Source organism: Physcomitrium patens, chromosome 9 (assembly GCF_059467195.1).
Source record: "Physcomitrium patens ecotype Gransden chromosome 9, ASM5946719v1, whole genome shotgun sequence".
Taxonomy (NCBI): Eukaryota; Viridiplantae; Streptophyta; class Bryopsida; order Funariales; family Funariaceae; genus Physcomitrium; species Physcomitrium patens.
In genome coordinates this window covers 6,413,768-6,428,104 of record NC_143418.1, presented here as the reverse complement: position 1 = coordinate 6,428,104, position 14,337 = coordinate 6,413,768, and the positions used below count along the sequence as shown (strand labels likewise).

Below are 14,337 nucleotides of genomic sequence, written 5' to 3'. Positions count from 1 at the left end.
TTTCTGCAAACAATACATCAAATTCTCGCTTACTTTTTGTTTTGTGAATCTTTGCCAACTTCATCCTCACCTTGATTCATCCTTGGTTCAAAACATTCATGTAATGTGGGAACCTATCACTTGAATATTAATCTAAGCACTATACAGCAACTAGTATTGGCAAATTACACCTAGGCCATCAGGAATGCTTGCGACTAGTGTATCTCTTTGATCCCAGTTGTGAAGTGTGCTTTAGAGTCATTACTAAGTTCTGGAGGTACTGGAAACCTTTTTCTGGACCTCATTATTTAGCCAGCACGTTATAAATCATGGTACATGAATTGGTACCACTAGGTTCCTCAACTAAAACCTAAAAACTTTCATAATCATCCATAGATTTCAAGTGGCACACATTAAATTTTAATGCAACTCTCAGATTGTACTTATTGATCTAAGTTCAACGACTGACGATGGGTTGATGACAAGAACTTCCTGTAAAGCCCTGGTGACAGGTAAACGCTACCTGAGAATAGTGTGAAAGACACGCATTCACATTGGACTGCCAAGTGATTAGACTTCAATCCGTATTTTCACCATCCTACTTGGTAGTTTTCCAGCACCAAGCAGAAGGAAAATATCAAATGGCAGGCCCTCAGTAGTGACAATATTGTTACAAGAGGGTTTTCTGATCCCTTAAGTAGCGCATAAATTACAAAAGTTGTTGCTCATAGAAGGTCGTCTGTAGTTGTTTCACATGAGCAATCCAAGCAGCCACATTCTGCCCATCCACTAAAATCCAATCAACAGCACTAGCTGCTGGCTGCTCCCACCACTCATCGACCTGCCAATATTAAATGAATCAAATATCAGATACGCTTTCTATGAGAGAAAAAACCATTTCTTGGAGGATGGTTGTGCCAGCATATAAGCCAATTGCCAACGAATGCCAAGGGTAAAGGGGAACCTACTAGGCCTCGAACACGCTTGCAATCTTCTAAGCATTGCTGGGCGTCTTGAACTGCAAGTTTGAGCTGTGGAAGCCATTCCTCTAATGACACCTTCTCCTGTTTTCTAGCTGTCTCTGTGCAATGTGTAGCCGTCCTGTACAGTCCAGTTTTAGGATTTAGTATACACATTGTTTACACTAAAGTAGATAATTGAAAATGAAGAATTTAATACAGCAAGAGCAGTGTGGTACCTCTCGTACTCTGGTCTTGATGCATCAGCTTCTGCAATCAGCCCGCGGCCGTTGCCTACTAAGTCCCTAAGTGTTTGCACTCTGTTCAGAGTTTTGGCAAGATCTTCAAGAACAGTTCCCGGTGAACCTCCAGGCCGCAAGAAAAATCGCATAGATTCCAAAATCGACGCTAAGCTAGGGTCCACAGTATCTGCTCCTGTGTCATTTGATAGTCGATAAGTATAGAAACCTTAGAGAGATCATTTGGGTGCTAATTTAATTTCACAGTTGTTCCACGTAACCAAGACGTTGGACTTTCATACCAGGTGTATATTTTAGGGCAGCTGAAATACGGCAGATTGTGGGAACAGCAGAGGGATCTCCGGCTCCAGCCCTTACTGTAAGCATGTCGGCATGCCTTTCGGCAGCTACAACAGCTTCAGTTCCAGCATTTGTGGCTACTCCTCTTGTATCCAGTAAAGCCTAGGCCATCAATACATACATAAAATTTTAGCCAGTATACAAGGATACTCTCATTCAGTGTAGCTTACTGCATGTTACACCACTTCGACCAAAACTTAAATCAGGATAGTCAAAACACAGCAGTAACTAGCACCTAGCCGATCGCCTCAGCCATAAGAAGCAACATGCTCACTAGGACCAAAAAATCATAGTACAACACGCTAACGAGTGTACCTGAGGAGCAGCAGGCATCATGTAGGGTCGATTGTCGGGAATCCGCTGGAATGCTGCTACTTCACGCTCTAGTAGATCGCGTGCAGCACTTGCTTGGTTCTGAGTCGATTCACAGATGGGTACAATCGTATTGGCGGATTGCTCTTTGTTTCCCCTGGTATGTTGCTCCCATGAGGCGGCAGCTGCCTGAAGAAGAATCAACGTTCCATATTCAGCAATTCCTGAACTTTACATTGTTCTCTATATTCCTTTACCACATCTATAACGTGATACAGTTTGTGGCGATGCAATGATCTAGGTACCGAGTTCTTTTTGGGGATGTGATGGTTTTTAATTTTCTCTACATATGTTTTTTATGATATGAATTACGGTGTGGGAGAATTCAGGCAGTATTGAGAGGAGACATACCATGTTTGCACGCAGCAAAGCAGTATAAATCGATTCAAGCTCCAAACGTCTAGCATCGAACTCTTCAATCCTTTTCCATTTCTCCTGCAAAGACTCCTCTGCATCTCTCCGCTCCTCACACATTTTTTGCAAGCGCTGAACCTCAGAGTTGATAGTGTTTACGCTTGCTCTCATTCCTGCTAGCTCCCTCTCTCGGGCCCAGACCTCCAGCTGGAAGACAGGGTCAACATGTTAAAATGACGGAATACCTTATCGACTGGGAGTCATCATACGTTTGCAAACAAGGCAATGAGTAGTGATTTATTTAAAGGTGCACAGCAAACATCCCACATAAACATCAGCTGGGAAAGAAACAGCTCAACATTGATAAGTCCTAATAAACGAACAAACACCTTCTCTATACCACACAATCTCGATGTTTTCATGACATAAATATCGTAGAGTAAGAGGGATAGTATACACTACCTCAAGTTGACGCAAGCTGCCAGAGTTTTGTACATCTGAGTTTGTAAAGGAGGGCACGGCATCAGTGCCACGTATCCGCCGTATCAGTTCATCAGTCATTCTTCTGGCTTGAGCGACCTGATTCAAGGCATCCTCGGTTGCCATAAATTGCTGCACATGGGCTTTCTGAAAATTAAAACAGAAACAGAGTCAGAGGCTAAACGATATTTTGTAAAAAGACCGATCGTTGACAAAATACTCTTGACACTCACCTCCATTGGTTCGATGTGTAAAGGTCAGTTTGCCAAACTTCAGTTATTGAAGGGATATACGCCAGATACGAAAGTTGATCTACATAAAGTAAGGCCATCTACAGGACACTAGTCTCTGGTTTCAAAGTAATTGGAAATTAGTGGAAGTTGAGAATATAGACCTGTCTTTCTCGGAGCTGTCGAAAAGAACTCTTGCTAGGACCTCTGTCACTGCGTCGTCTCCCAATCAGTGAATCATCTACCTCAGCAGAAATGTCCTCCAAAACTCTGTTATTTTCAAACCTATACCTGTATGCCATCGTAAGAAAAAATTAGACGTCTGATAGCTAAATTCAAATACTGGATGACTGCATATCTACTTCATCCCCGCTGCTTCACTTCCAGCTTCGGACAGGGACAACTCAGGGTGATAGACAAGAATAACAACGACCACTCACACGTATGACAAAAGGATTCAATACCTGAGACGCTCTGCATCGGCTCGAATATCAATCTCCTCAGTTTCTCGAGATATAGCAGCAACAATTCGAGAGGTGTATACAGCTAAAGCCTGGAGAAGTAAAGGAGGGCTCTTTAGTAACGTAAGTGCAGTCTCTTGCACCTCCTCGGGTATACTGTCCCCATCCACCTCGAACCCAAGCTTCGCGACTTCAAGCTGGGTATGATCCGGGTGACCTCTCCCACCATCATAAGCAGAAAAAGTCGTCCTTATCTTGTGAGTTAGATCTTCGGCAAGAGCTTCACAGGCTTGTCGGACGGCCTTTTCTCGTGGAGTCTCGGTCAGAAGCTGATTAGCTGACTGCCCACATTTCGACGGCCCAGGCATAAAGTCCACACTTGAATCAAGAGATCCATTTTTCCCTCTCTGTGCCTCCCTAGCATGCTCTACGTATGCTTGAAGTCGACGTGAGTACTCCGTAAAAATACGAGTTGTCTGCTCAACCCGATGCTCATAAGATTCCAGCAACACCTGCTTGTGTCTAACAACCATCACAAAAATAATGACTGTTACTAATCAAACTACACGTGAGCTCTGAAGGTTATTTTGCATCATAAACCGCCAATCAGTTCCAAACTGCACTTCGTGGCCATTAAGCAGGACATCAACAACAAGACTTACATTAAACCATCCAAATCTAATGCCCTAAAACAAAGTTCTGGGCTTTGAATGTGAGGCTGATGAAGACGGTTTAGTCCTCGTGCATTTTCAAAGTTTCAAGTCAGATCACTACGGTGCAATGATGAAACAAAAAGAAAGACAGCAGTATTCCCACGTAGAAAAGTTGTGAATCAGAGCATTCAGACCAATGCAGGGAATGCACAGACCTGGAATTGGATCTATCATCCGAAACTCGCTGCCGTTCCCCTTCCTCCTTGGTAACATCTGCCATGCGAGACTTGATTTCCTTCACCAGCCTCTCAATTGCGACTCTTAATCTGCCCACTTCCCCCATTGCAACATCCCTATCTCGCATGGCCATTTCTCGAGAATCTTCCGCCCCTTCGGACTGTAGCAATCTGTCCACTTCTTTCTCCTTTTCTGGCAAATCCTTAGCTAAGTTCCGTGCTGGTGTCCTCCCCCTCCGCTCTCTGGCAACTGTACTTTTAACCGGAGTGCCATCTCTTCGGGAGACCTCTCTATCATTTTTAGGAGTCTTTGGCCGGTCCTTTGGAAACTCTTTCTTGCTATCAGCGACGCCATCTTTTGCTTCTAGGATCTCATCCTTAGGAATGGATGTCGATGGGATTGTAGTGCCATGAATAACAAAATTTCGTCGAATCGCTTCGTTTGTTTTCTCAGACTTAACTCTCTCTAGCAAAAAATTCCAGACTGGAATCATATTTCCTCGACAGATTTTGCGCAGCGAGTCTACCGAGGGTGGATTCTGATATCCCATTTCCTGTTGCAGCCATTTCAGGATGGTCTCCGCTTGTAGGGTACTACCATTAGATTGCATTTTGAAATAAAATACAGCTAGCTCGTTCACTGACACTGTCCTACCCGTTGCAACATAAAACTACTCTGCGTGTCGACTTAGCTGAAAGAATGCCCGTCTCTGAAACACGTTTCTGCAAGGCGGCTAAGGAAAAATGAATAAAGAAGAAAATAAATGAAGCTGAAGTGATACGCTATCAACAAGACTACAGATAACGACTCCAATTAATATCTTTCCTATCTACCTTCACACTGTATTCCTGCCTTGCAAAATCTTTCATGGTTGCAGGGCAAACTATGTCGAAATGGATTGAATTTAACGTGTGCTTACAATGCAAGTACAGACGGTGACGTAACCGTGTCAGCGTCTGTACATTAGTTACCACTTGTGTATGAAGGCTACAGTACATGAGGAATGCCTCAATAGAACACTGCAAGAGCATCACAGGAAACGCAGCAAGGGCTTCGATGACAGAGAACTAACTTGAATACGTACGCGAAGTAGCTACTGGGCCATTTGATCCAAGAGTAGAGAAATAGAGACTTGGAGTTCAAAGAAGAACAAACCGTTCATGTTCGTCTCCAATGACAATGGAGCTAGCGACCATCGTGCTGAAGAAGCGTCAAAAATGCTAGTTCCAGCTAATTCTTTCACGAAGCAATGCATTGAAAGCTAACAACCCACATTTGCACACTCCTACGCACCATCGACAATGCTCCGCTTCTCTCAAACGAACAACCATAGCCACCCAAAACCTCGCGTGAGAAAGCTATCCTGCTGCTAGGCTGCAATGCCACATGCGACTGAACAATCATAGCTGAACTAAATACACCTAACAGTATAGCAACTCAATTAAAGTTCCACAGCTGTAAGACTGAAGACATTACGCCACAAAAACTTAATGCAGACTGTACTGCACCACAATAATGACGCGCTTATAGGGATGCAGCCCAATTCCAGCATCGCATTGCATTGCTAAACCACAAGTCAAAATCGAAGACACAAGCTGGATGAACACTCTGTACTCAAAGAAATGCTAACTTCAACACTTCACGTTCATACACAAAGAGAACTAAAGGGAACTAAAAAGGAACCCAAAGAAAGAGGCAGAGAGAGAAAGCAAGGCAATAGCCAGCATGCGTGCGGTTTCGAGAAGAGCTGAAATGAGAAGGGAAACAAAAAAAACAAAAAAAACAAAAACAGCAGAAGAAGCAGAGCGTTGGACTCGGCAGATGGGCATTTCCTAGTCTGTAGACCGAAATTTGGAAGTAATGCACGGTTTGGAAGAGGAGAGAGCGGGGGAAAGGCGAAGAGTGGTTGCGGGGCGAGGGAGAGGTGGAGGCGGAAAGCGATCTCCCGCAATCAATAGCGATGGCGGTGGACCAGGCGCAGTTTCCTGCAACTCTTCGGGACTTGGCCAATTCCCCATGGGGTTCCAAGGAGACTGACACCACCTCGCTGCCCGTCGAATCGTTCGGTGGAAAGCCACTGCCCCGTCGAACTCCTCCTCGCACCCCACTCACTGGGTCCTGCTGCGTCCTCCCACTCTGTATTTCCAGGGGTCCGTCAGTCAAGCCAGAAGCTCAGAACATGGCGAGTGGCAGTGGTGGGCCCCATCGCCTCCATTTCTTTCAAACGAATCTGGATAGATGAAGGTGGTGGGTTTTGGGGTACCGTTGTTACTGAGATGGTGGAGAATCTGGTGTCGCAGTGGTAAGCTTCAGAGCTGAGAGGAGATGTTTCAGCAGGCGGCCTCGTTAATCTCGATTGTAGCGCACCGTTGCAGATCATCAAGCTTCGGTGTCAGATTCCCGAGCACTGGCAAATTGGTAAAACCTTCTTCCACTTGGCAAATTGTTTACTAGTGCCATTCTTTGCTGCATCAGTGTTAAGAATTGGAACGAATCGAGGCATGCTCCGAAAATCTGAAGAAAAAGAGTAATCTCCTTTGATAACTTGAAAAAACAGAAGGCCAAGCCGTTGCGACATTATACTTCATGACATGTTCAGTGTCACTCGGGGTAAATGTTACGATCAACGTGCCAAGATATCACTTCCTAGTGATCCATGGTATCTTGGGTCTGGAACCTCATGAGAATGCTAGTCTTCGTTTCCTCGCCCGGAATGATACTCATAGGTGCTACTTTGGCTACAAATTTACACTGAAGTCTTCACCCAATTGCTAGCGTCCTCTGACATTTTTATGGTCATCATCACTATCAAAAGAGGGTGAAGAGTTGTATCTATCAACGACTACCAAATCTGCTGAAGACGAAAACTTCACTGAATCATCATTGCTAACCGCTTCATCGGAACTAGCAAGGACCACGGGAGTATCTTTAAAATCTAGAGGAGATGAGCTATGTTCATGGGCCGAGGTAGAAGAGGAATGCAATAACTTGCCATCCACACTGTCTAGGATTTGCGAATCTTCTAAAGGAGAAGATTCATTAGCTTCATCGTCGCTATGCAGGTCTACAATCAAAGGAGTTTCAACGCCAGGGCCAACGTCAGATGACATGGCTTGCTTCCCAGCACCTTCAACTTCTTCACAGATTTGTCTGTGCAAAGATGCAACAAGATCAGAATGGATGGCTTTGGAATCGGAAGAGATGCAAACGTCATCCACGTCGATGACTAAAAGTTCTTCCGTCCCTTGTGATGAAGTCACTTGCTCTTGCAAGGGCTGCTTATCTGTAGCACTTGAATGATAGTCTTGATAAAGTCGTATGAGCAGGTTTCGAATCGCACTGCGCTTGGCAGACGCTTCTGATGATTTGAACCAAGTTCTTGTAAGCTGACACATTCAAAGAGAAGGTTACAATCGTAAGCACGATAAGGTATCTCCCACAAGATTCATTCCACAACAAAAATAATCCGAACCTAAACTATCATTTTGTAGCCAATCCCTGCAATTTAATCACTGGATCGATATATTTGTGTGTGTGTGTGTGTGTGTGTGTATAACGAAACAACAAAAGATGTTCCGACAACTATTAGACTTAATGTGGTTTTAAGGGTGTGCGTATGTGTGTGTACATACATACATACAGAATGGATTACTTTGGAATACTTAGAATTTGCACAAGCCCGAGGCTAAAACTGATATACAGATCTCCATTGGACGATCCAGAGCAGGTTGACAGAATGATTTCAAAAAACAAAAAAAAAAAAAGGGTCCGCTCACAAAGTATGGAAACCCTTCGAATGAAGCAAGGCTGAAGTGCTGAGGAGCTCCCTTAAGAAAGAGTTCAACATAATGCAAGAGGTAAATTCCACAATCGCAATGATTGATTTGTTGCGGGACCTGAAAATACCAGCACAACAATCAGGAGACTAACAAACAACTTTTCGTGCTCCTGGTTCCGGCATAAACTAGCTGCTGGGGATAAAGACAAGCAAAATTATTCTACTTGACATTGATGTACCGTAGCTTCTTTGTACTTCATATGAGACAATGCTTCATCGGCTGAACTTTGGTGCTCCTCAATCCACGCTTGTAGGATATAGCTGCATTGACTTAAAAGAAAGAGTGAGAGCCATTCATATAACAGAAAGACAAATTGATCAAGAAAGGCTCGAGTAAAGCAGATAACGTGCTGAAGGATGCTGCATGCGTCTACTTACTTTCGAATGTGCTCTTCAATACCCTCATGGTTCCCTTCCATGGAATCCAAATGCAAAATACAAGGTGTGCCCCTGCTTTCGTCTGTCAAGGAGAGTGAACACAAATCAGAGCTTCCTCCTCGGAAGAGCACATGTAAAATCGATAAATAAATAAAAGTTCAATTTAAATTTTAAAAATACATCCGCAAAGAGATTGATGAAATCCAAGCGAAAATTAGGAACATCTATTTACCAGGTGAACTTCCGAGATTACCAAGATGGCACACAATAATGAGACTCCAGTGCAAACTGCAAATTCAAGATGTATACACCACAATATGAGGGAAAAACATCGACCTTCGGGTGCACACACAAGCATCGTAATGTCTACATTGTAACTTCTTAAAGAAATTTAAATTAAAAAATCCACCCGCACATTTGCCTCGGTATTCACCTTTTAACTCATCATGCTACACTCGGCTATTGTTGCATATAACACGACAAGAACGAAGTTTACGAGGACGAGGAATGCAAGCGACGCAAATAGCACCTTTGATTGACAGGAATAAAAACATAGTCCTTCTCAAACAAGGACACCTTACGAGTCCACTTGCGCACTCGGTCATAAACAATCTTGCCTCGATTAGGACCGGTATATTTAATACTAGAATCAGCAAGCTTTCTGAAGAAAAAGCTGTTGAAAAAATAAAACCTCCCTTTGTCCTTGTCGGAGAGCTGGTTTTGCAAGTATCTGCATTGTGCACGCAAGTGATTGTTGATCGCTGTAAAATAGGGAGAATGACAAACGAAATAATAATCACACAATCTGAAGAAAGGACTCACATAATTTCAATGAAAAACTCATGATAACAAAAGTTGCCATTCAAATTCGCTACAGTAACGCAATTCCAAATCTATGTTGACTTATTTGAATCCGAACTTACTTTATATAGAAATCAATTATGGTATCGTTTAAGAATCCCATTGGCCGCAGCACATCTACATCCTTTGATGTGATTGTAACAGCATCTGGGTCCCCTTGAGGATACACAAGTGTTTCGAAAGTGCGCAACTCTGGACTAAGCCAGCTGCCAACGAACAGCCAAGAAAATCAGTTCTCAGTTTCTAATATGACTTCTTAGAAACCACAAATTCTATGCAACATAAACTCTTGCCAACCTAAAAAACAACAACTGTACTAAATGCTGATGAAATGATCATGAACACTTCTGACCTAGAGGAAGGTGAGGACATTTCTGGAATTCTTTCTGGTTCAACCTTCCTGCCAATTCATGGCCACATTGTTACAACACAATCCAGTCCGTGCACCACGACGAATTCGAGGAGAAACGTAGAGACAAGAAATACACTAATTAATGCACAAAACATGCGTGAGACATCAGGTTCACCCGTTCTGGAAATTGGCAACCACACTATGAAGAATTTAGTAATAACAGGGACTCAAAACATCATGACAAATCTCGACAACTTTGAGGCACCTTGCAAGATTCGCATTGATTGAGAGTTCTTCAAGTGGATATCTTGTTAGTCTTTCCTTGTATTTCGGCATTTCTTCGCTGGTGCACATTGAAGAAAGAACCATAATACGTTAAATCAAGGGTTAATTCTAAAATCAGTATTTCAAGCACATGCATTGCACCGCCTGTTCCAAATTACAGCCGGCTGGAGAACAGGATATTATTCGCATTTTGCTTTAATTATGTCAGTTGGAAGCCAACGTTCAAAACAGAGGATTGATGTGTGCGTCCGATTCAACGACAACAAATCAAAAACATTAAAGAATATGGCCCGCCAAACTAAAACTGATGGGATGTGCTACTTGGAGAATAGTTTATTCAGGTAATTCCAGAATTTACACACGTTTCAATTCGTTTCCAGACTTCCCGGTATCCCTGAGACAGTTCAAAAATTTTGCGCTGTTGATCTTTCCACTTATCGTTCTTTATCTCCATCACAAGTGTCTCCGTTACATCTACAGAGAAAACCAAAAACTCAGTGGAAGCTCATCTTAGGACATTACTGATGCGCTATACGAATGAAACAGCAAGTTGTAACATGAACGCTTCAACTCTATTTTAATGGATGCCCACCAGTAAGTAATGGAAGTTGAAAATACTACAACAAAGATGATTAAAATACTAACCGCTAGGATGTGTGCACTCATTATCAGAACACCGCCCGAAAACTCTTCGCTTGTGCAGAAGTAAAACAACAATAGCTTTCTCGTCTGCCTGCAAAGGTAGTCCAAGGTCAAAAAAATTGCAGGAGATGATCAATAAACACAAGCGATAAAACACTAATCTGAAGCCAGCAAATTGTTTACATTCATTTCGGTAAGACATCAATGGAGTTCAAATTCCAATAAGTGTATAATTTGTTCATGTGACTAGCACGAACAAAAAATCTGGTCTTTCTATGCCCATGCTTACATTTTCAGTATGAAACTTGTAGAAGCTTTTGAATACACAAAGGTCATCGCGTTGCCACTTTCTGGAAAGTATTTCCTTTGCTTGCTTCACTTCAATGTGCTTTTCGGAGAAAATCACAGTCAAAAACCGTCCATAGTGCTGATTAAGTCTTGCACGAGAAGCAGTTACAATGACCTCGTTACGGATGGAGAAGCTCACTACATCTTTATTCCTAAGCATCCCTTGCTTGGAATTGTAGCCAGAGATACTGACCTGCTGCACAGAATTAGTTTTCAAAGTTGGATCAGCTGATTTGGAAATATCCAAAGCAAAATTTCATCGCAAAGAAGTACTTGAATGCTGCGTCCTCTCACATTAAGAATTACGTTACTACATGGTACTGCCATCCAGAAGCAGTGGAAACACTTAAAAGTTTTTATGTTAACACACTGCAAAAGTGAGATGTTGTACAATGTTGGATATAATGAGAAGTATAGTTTTGCACAAGGCATGTGCCCCCTTGCAGTTACACATGTAAAGATCGATTCCTTACAAAGTAACAAGCACAAATTACCTCACGGAACAAAGACAAACTGCGCACACACACATACACAGCGTGCGTGTCTGCGTCGCATTCGTGATGCATAACATTTACGTGCCGAATTGTCTAGGTACATATGTAACTCTACCGGCATACTTTGCAAAGATATTACGTGCTGCACCACTTTAGGCTTTCAAATTCTGGCATAGAAAGCTACTAGGTCTCCTTGCCTGATTCTCATCTCCAGATTTATCGCGAGCAGATTGCCGCCCTTGCCTCTTTGAGCTTGGTGCAGAACTTGTCACAGGCTTTGAGCTTGGTGAAGAACTTGTCACAGGATATTTAGGCTTTCTTTGGTCTGCCATTGAGAAAAGAATCTACTTGAGTGTGATCAATGGTGCAGATGACCAGCACTCTCAAAATCGATGAACCGAAAAAATCAGAACAGAATAAGACTCACAGGCAGTGGGGAAGAAGTAGCTGCTTGATCCGGACTTGTAAGAGTTGGATGGGACTTGCTCCTCCTCCATCTCCATCTCAAAATTAAAGACAGAAAAATCAACCTCCCCTGCCACTCTCGCTTTCTTACTTTGAGGCCCATGATCCAACATTGTGGCTGCAGCCTGCAGCCTGCAGCCTCACTCTCTAATGAAGATTATCCTCCCCCTACCAGGGCTCAACTTGGGTGTGAATCAGCGCAACTCGAGAGGAGCATTGCATAGTAAACACACTTCAAACTTTGTTTATGCTTCCAGACCAGTCCGCCCTTCGGAAGGGGCTGCAAACACATAGAATGTTACTCGAATGTTCTGCGTGTAGCTTCGAAGAGCTGAAGTAGACCTTGTCTGTACCGACATGTCCGAAAGACCGAATAGTAACCCAGATTCTTCATCCAGATTAAAATCTATCGAACTCTCTCCAAATGTATGTGTTGGAGCAGGAGAATAAGCAACATTTTACTAAACTTTGTGAAAACGTTAAAAATCCGTAAAATGTATTCAAGAACAAAGGTGTACAGGCAAGCAACCTCACTAATGGCCGATTCTACCCTACTAGAAATCCGACACAAGTGAAATAGTGAAGCCAAAGAAGGCGGACTGAGCAATACCATAAACTGATTCATAAATACGATTTCAGGTTCAGCAACAATGACACAGGACGTACCAAGAAACCTAATCAACTTAAAATTCACGCAGGTCCAAGATAGAAATAGGTTGCAGCTGGGCATACATATTTCTGGAAATCTTCAAGACCGTAAGCACTACATCAATTGTGCCTTAAAATGGTCGATTCTTCACATCCCGCAGCGCCTTGAGGCTGGCCGTGTTGTCTAGAGAGCTTAATCCTTCCGCAAGATCTTCGGGCCGAGCCCATGTTGCTGAAGCTGGCATTTTCACCCTTCTCTTGTGCTGAACACTTATGGCGTAGCGGAAAATGTGAAAACATAAAAAATTAAAAAAAATGAACACTGACCAACTTTCACTCAAATAGCAATCTCCTTCACCTCTGCATCACCGCCACAACCAGAGCACATTCACTTATGCCGCTACGCCCTAAAACGAGCGAAAACTCACTCCCCCACAACAAGATAACCAAGATATTCAAAACACAAATAACCGCGGCAAACCAACAGGCTCTCTGGCTCAGAAAATATAACTGTCTTTCACCACTCCCACTCAGCGTAAATCACCAGAGAACAACTTCAAAAACCCGACACCACAGATACTGATTCGAATTCTCAGATCAGCCTACGTGCAAACCCCAAATGAAAAAACTATTAATAATTTAAAAACGAATAAATTTCCATAGAGAAGAACTGCCAACTGCACCGCCCACAGACCCAACGACAACAACTTCGAGAGAAACCACAAACCCGGCAGTCATCAGCAACCACGCACCGGAACAGAATCCAAAGTGAGGAAAACAACAGAACCGAGGCAAACGGGAGAGGAGAATTGAAGAATTTCACAACAAAAATTGTTGCGCCTAGCACACCAGCAACGCTACCATAATCACCAGTGGGTTAGATACCTTCGTTCTGCATTGGAGAAGTTTCTCGTCTGCTATTGAACCCCACCACCACGGGTGACCTGGAGTATTGGTGGACCGGCTGCAAGTCTCATGGAGGCAACGACCAGATTTGCTTCAGATGTAAACACTAGCCGCGAATAACCGGCCCTTGGGAAACAAGACCTAGTTGCTTGACTAGGATCCACTTTGAGACTAGTGATTCGCATGTGGTTCAATCGTGCAATAAGATCCTTCTGAAGAGAACATGCAAGGAGCTTGAGGTCAATCCTGCAATTGACCAACTTGCCAATTTACGTTGCAGGTTGCAATCTTACTAAAGAAGAAAACTTTCCAATTTTAACTATAAATAAGTGAAAAATTAGGTGAAGATATGCACGAATAGATGAAGATGCTTCAACTCTATTGAATTACATGTATTTTTGCTTGAGAATGCATCAAGCCGTGTGAAAGGCAAGTAGGTGTCAAACTAATAGATGAAGATGCTTCAACTCTATTGTATTACATGTATTTTTGCTTGAGAATGCATCAAGCCGTGTGAAAGGCAAGTAGGTGTCAAAGGCAAGTAGAATTGTAACTTGCAACAAGATAATCCTAACATCTCTAATAGAATCTTAAATAAATTCTACTTAAATAATAATGATGTTAATCAATCTTAAATTAAACTCAAAAGAAGTCTCTAAAACTTACAAAAATACATAAAAAAATCATAAATTAATCTTAATAGAATACATATAAGAAAAACATCTTTAAAAAATATAAAAAATAGAAACTTTAATTGAATTCTAATCAAATTATTATATAACCTTGACAAATTCTA

At 42.5% G+C, this 14,337-nt stretch overlaps 2 protein-coding genes across 4 annotated transcripts; both read right to left on the bottom strand.

The window, feature by feature from the left end:
- Nucleotides 1-646: 646 nt before the first annotated feature.
- LOC141044318 (AUGMIN subunit 5-like) lies at nt 647-5,942 on the bottom strand. Of its 2 annotated transcripts, none has more exons than XM_024528699.3 (10): nt 4,303-5,942; nt 3,438-3,956; nt 3,138-3,264; nt 2,726-2,890; nt 2,261-2,470; nt 1,853-2,038; nt 1,480-1,639; nt 1,178-1,373; nt 948-1,080; nt 647-820 (listed from the first exon to the last, which is right to left on the bottom strand). In XM_024528699.3, exons 1-10 carry the CDS (start codon nt 4,932-4,934, stop codon nt 689-691), a joined length of 2,460 nt encoding a protein of 819 aa, XP_024384467.1. In that variant the 5' UTR covers nt 4,935-5,942; the 3' UTR covers nt 647-688. The 2 variants fall into 2 exon arrangements, with proteins under 2 accessions (XP_024384467.1, XP_024384468.1); XM_024528700.3 differs by having other exon boundaries at nt 1,178-1,367.
- An 897-nt stretch (nt 5,943-6,839) lies between these two features.
- LOC112286633 (uncharacterized) lies at nt 6,840-13,528 on the bottom strand. 2 transcript variants are annotated; one of them, XM_073536209.2, is made up of 16 exons: nt 13,388-13,528; nt 12,720-12,995; nt 11,950-12,267; nt 11,720-11,847; nt 10,970-11,224; nt 10,684-10,771; nt 10,401-10,512; nt 10,019-10,096; nt 9,754-9,801; nt 9,464-9,607; nt 9,070-9,270; nt 8,773-8,828; nt 8,541-8,622; nt 8,342-8,423; nt 8,101-8,220; nt 6,840-7,710 (listed from the first exon to the last, which is right to left on the bottom strand). In XM_073536209.2, the coding sequence occupies exons 3-16, from the start codon at nt 12,098-12,100 to the stop codon at nt 7,096-7,098; spliced, it is 2,160 nt and encodes a 719-aa protein (XP_073392310.1). In that variant the 5' UTR covers nt 12,101-12,267; nt 12,720-12,995; nt 13,388-13,528; the 3' UTR covers nt 6,840-7,095. The 2 variants fall into 2 exon arrangements, with proteins under 2 accessions (XP_073392310.1, XP_073392311.1); XM_073536210.2 differs by having other exon boundaries at nt 10,970-11,221; nt 12,720-13,515.
- Between the last annotated feature and the right edge of the window lie 809 nt (nt 13,529-14,337).

Coding starts and splice junctions, on each gene's coding strand:
- LOC141044318 (XM_024528699.3), bottom strand. CDS start 4,934: ATGCAATCTAATGGTAGTACCCTACAAGCGGAGACCATCCTGAAATGG. Junction 2,471..2,725: donor GCAGCTTGCGTCAACTTGAG/GTAGTGTATACT, acceptor CCTGTCTTCCAG/CTGGAGGTCTGGGCCCGAGA. Junction 2,039..2,260: donor CTTTGCTGCGTGCAAACATG/GTATGTCTCCTC, acceptor ATTCTTCTTCAG/GCAGCTGCCGCCTCATGGGA.
- LOC112286633 (XM_073536209.2), bottom strand. CDS start 12,100: ATGTTGGATCATGGGCCTCAAAGTAAGAAAGCGAGAGTGGCAGGGGAG. Junction 11,848..11,949: donor CTACTTCTTCCCCACTGCCT/GTGAGTCTTATT, acceptor TCTCAATGGCAG/ACCAAAGAAAGCCTAAATAT. Junction 8,829..9,069: donor TTTATTCCTGTCAATCAAAG/GTGCTATTTGCG, acceptor TTGAATTTGCAG/TTTGCACTGGAGTCTCATTA.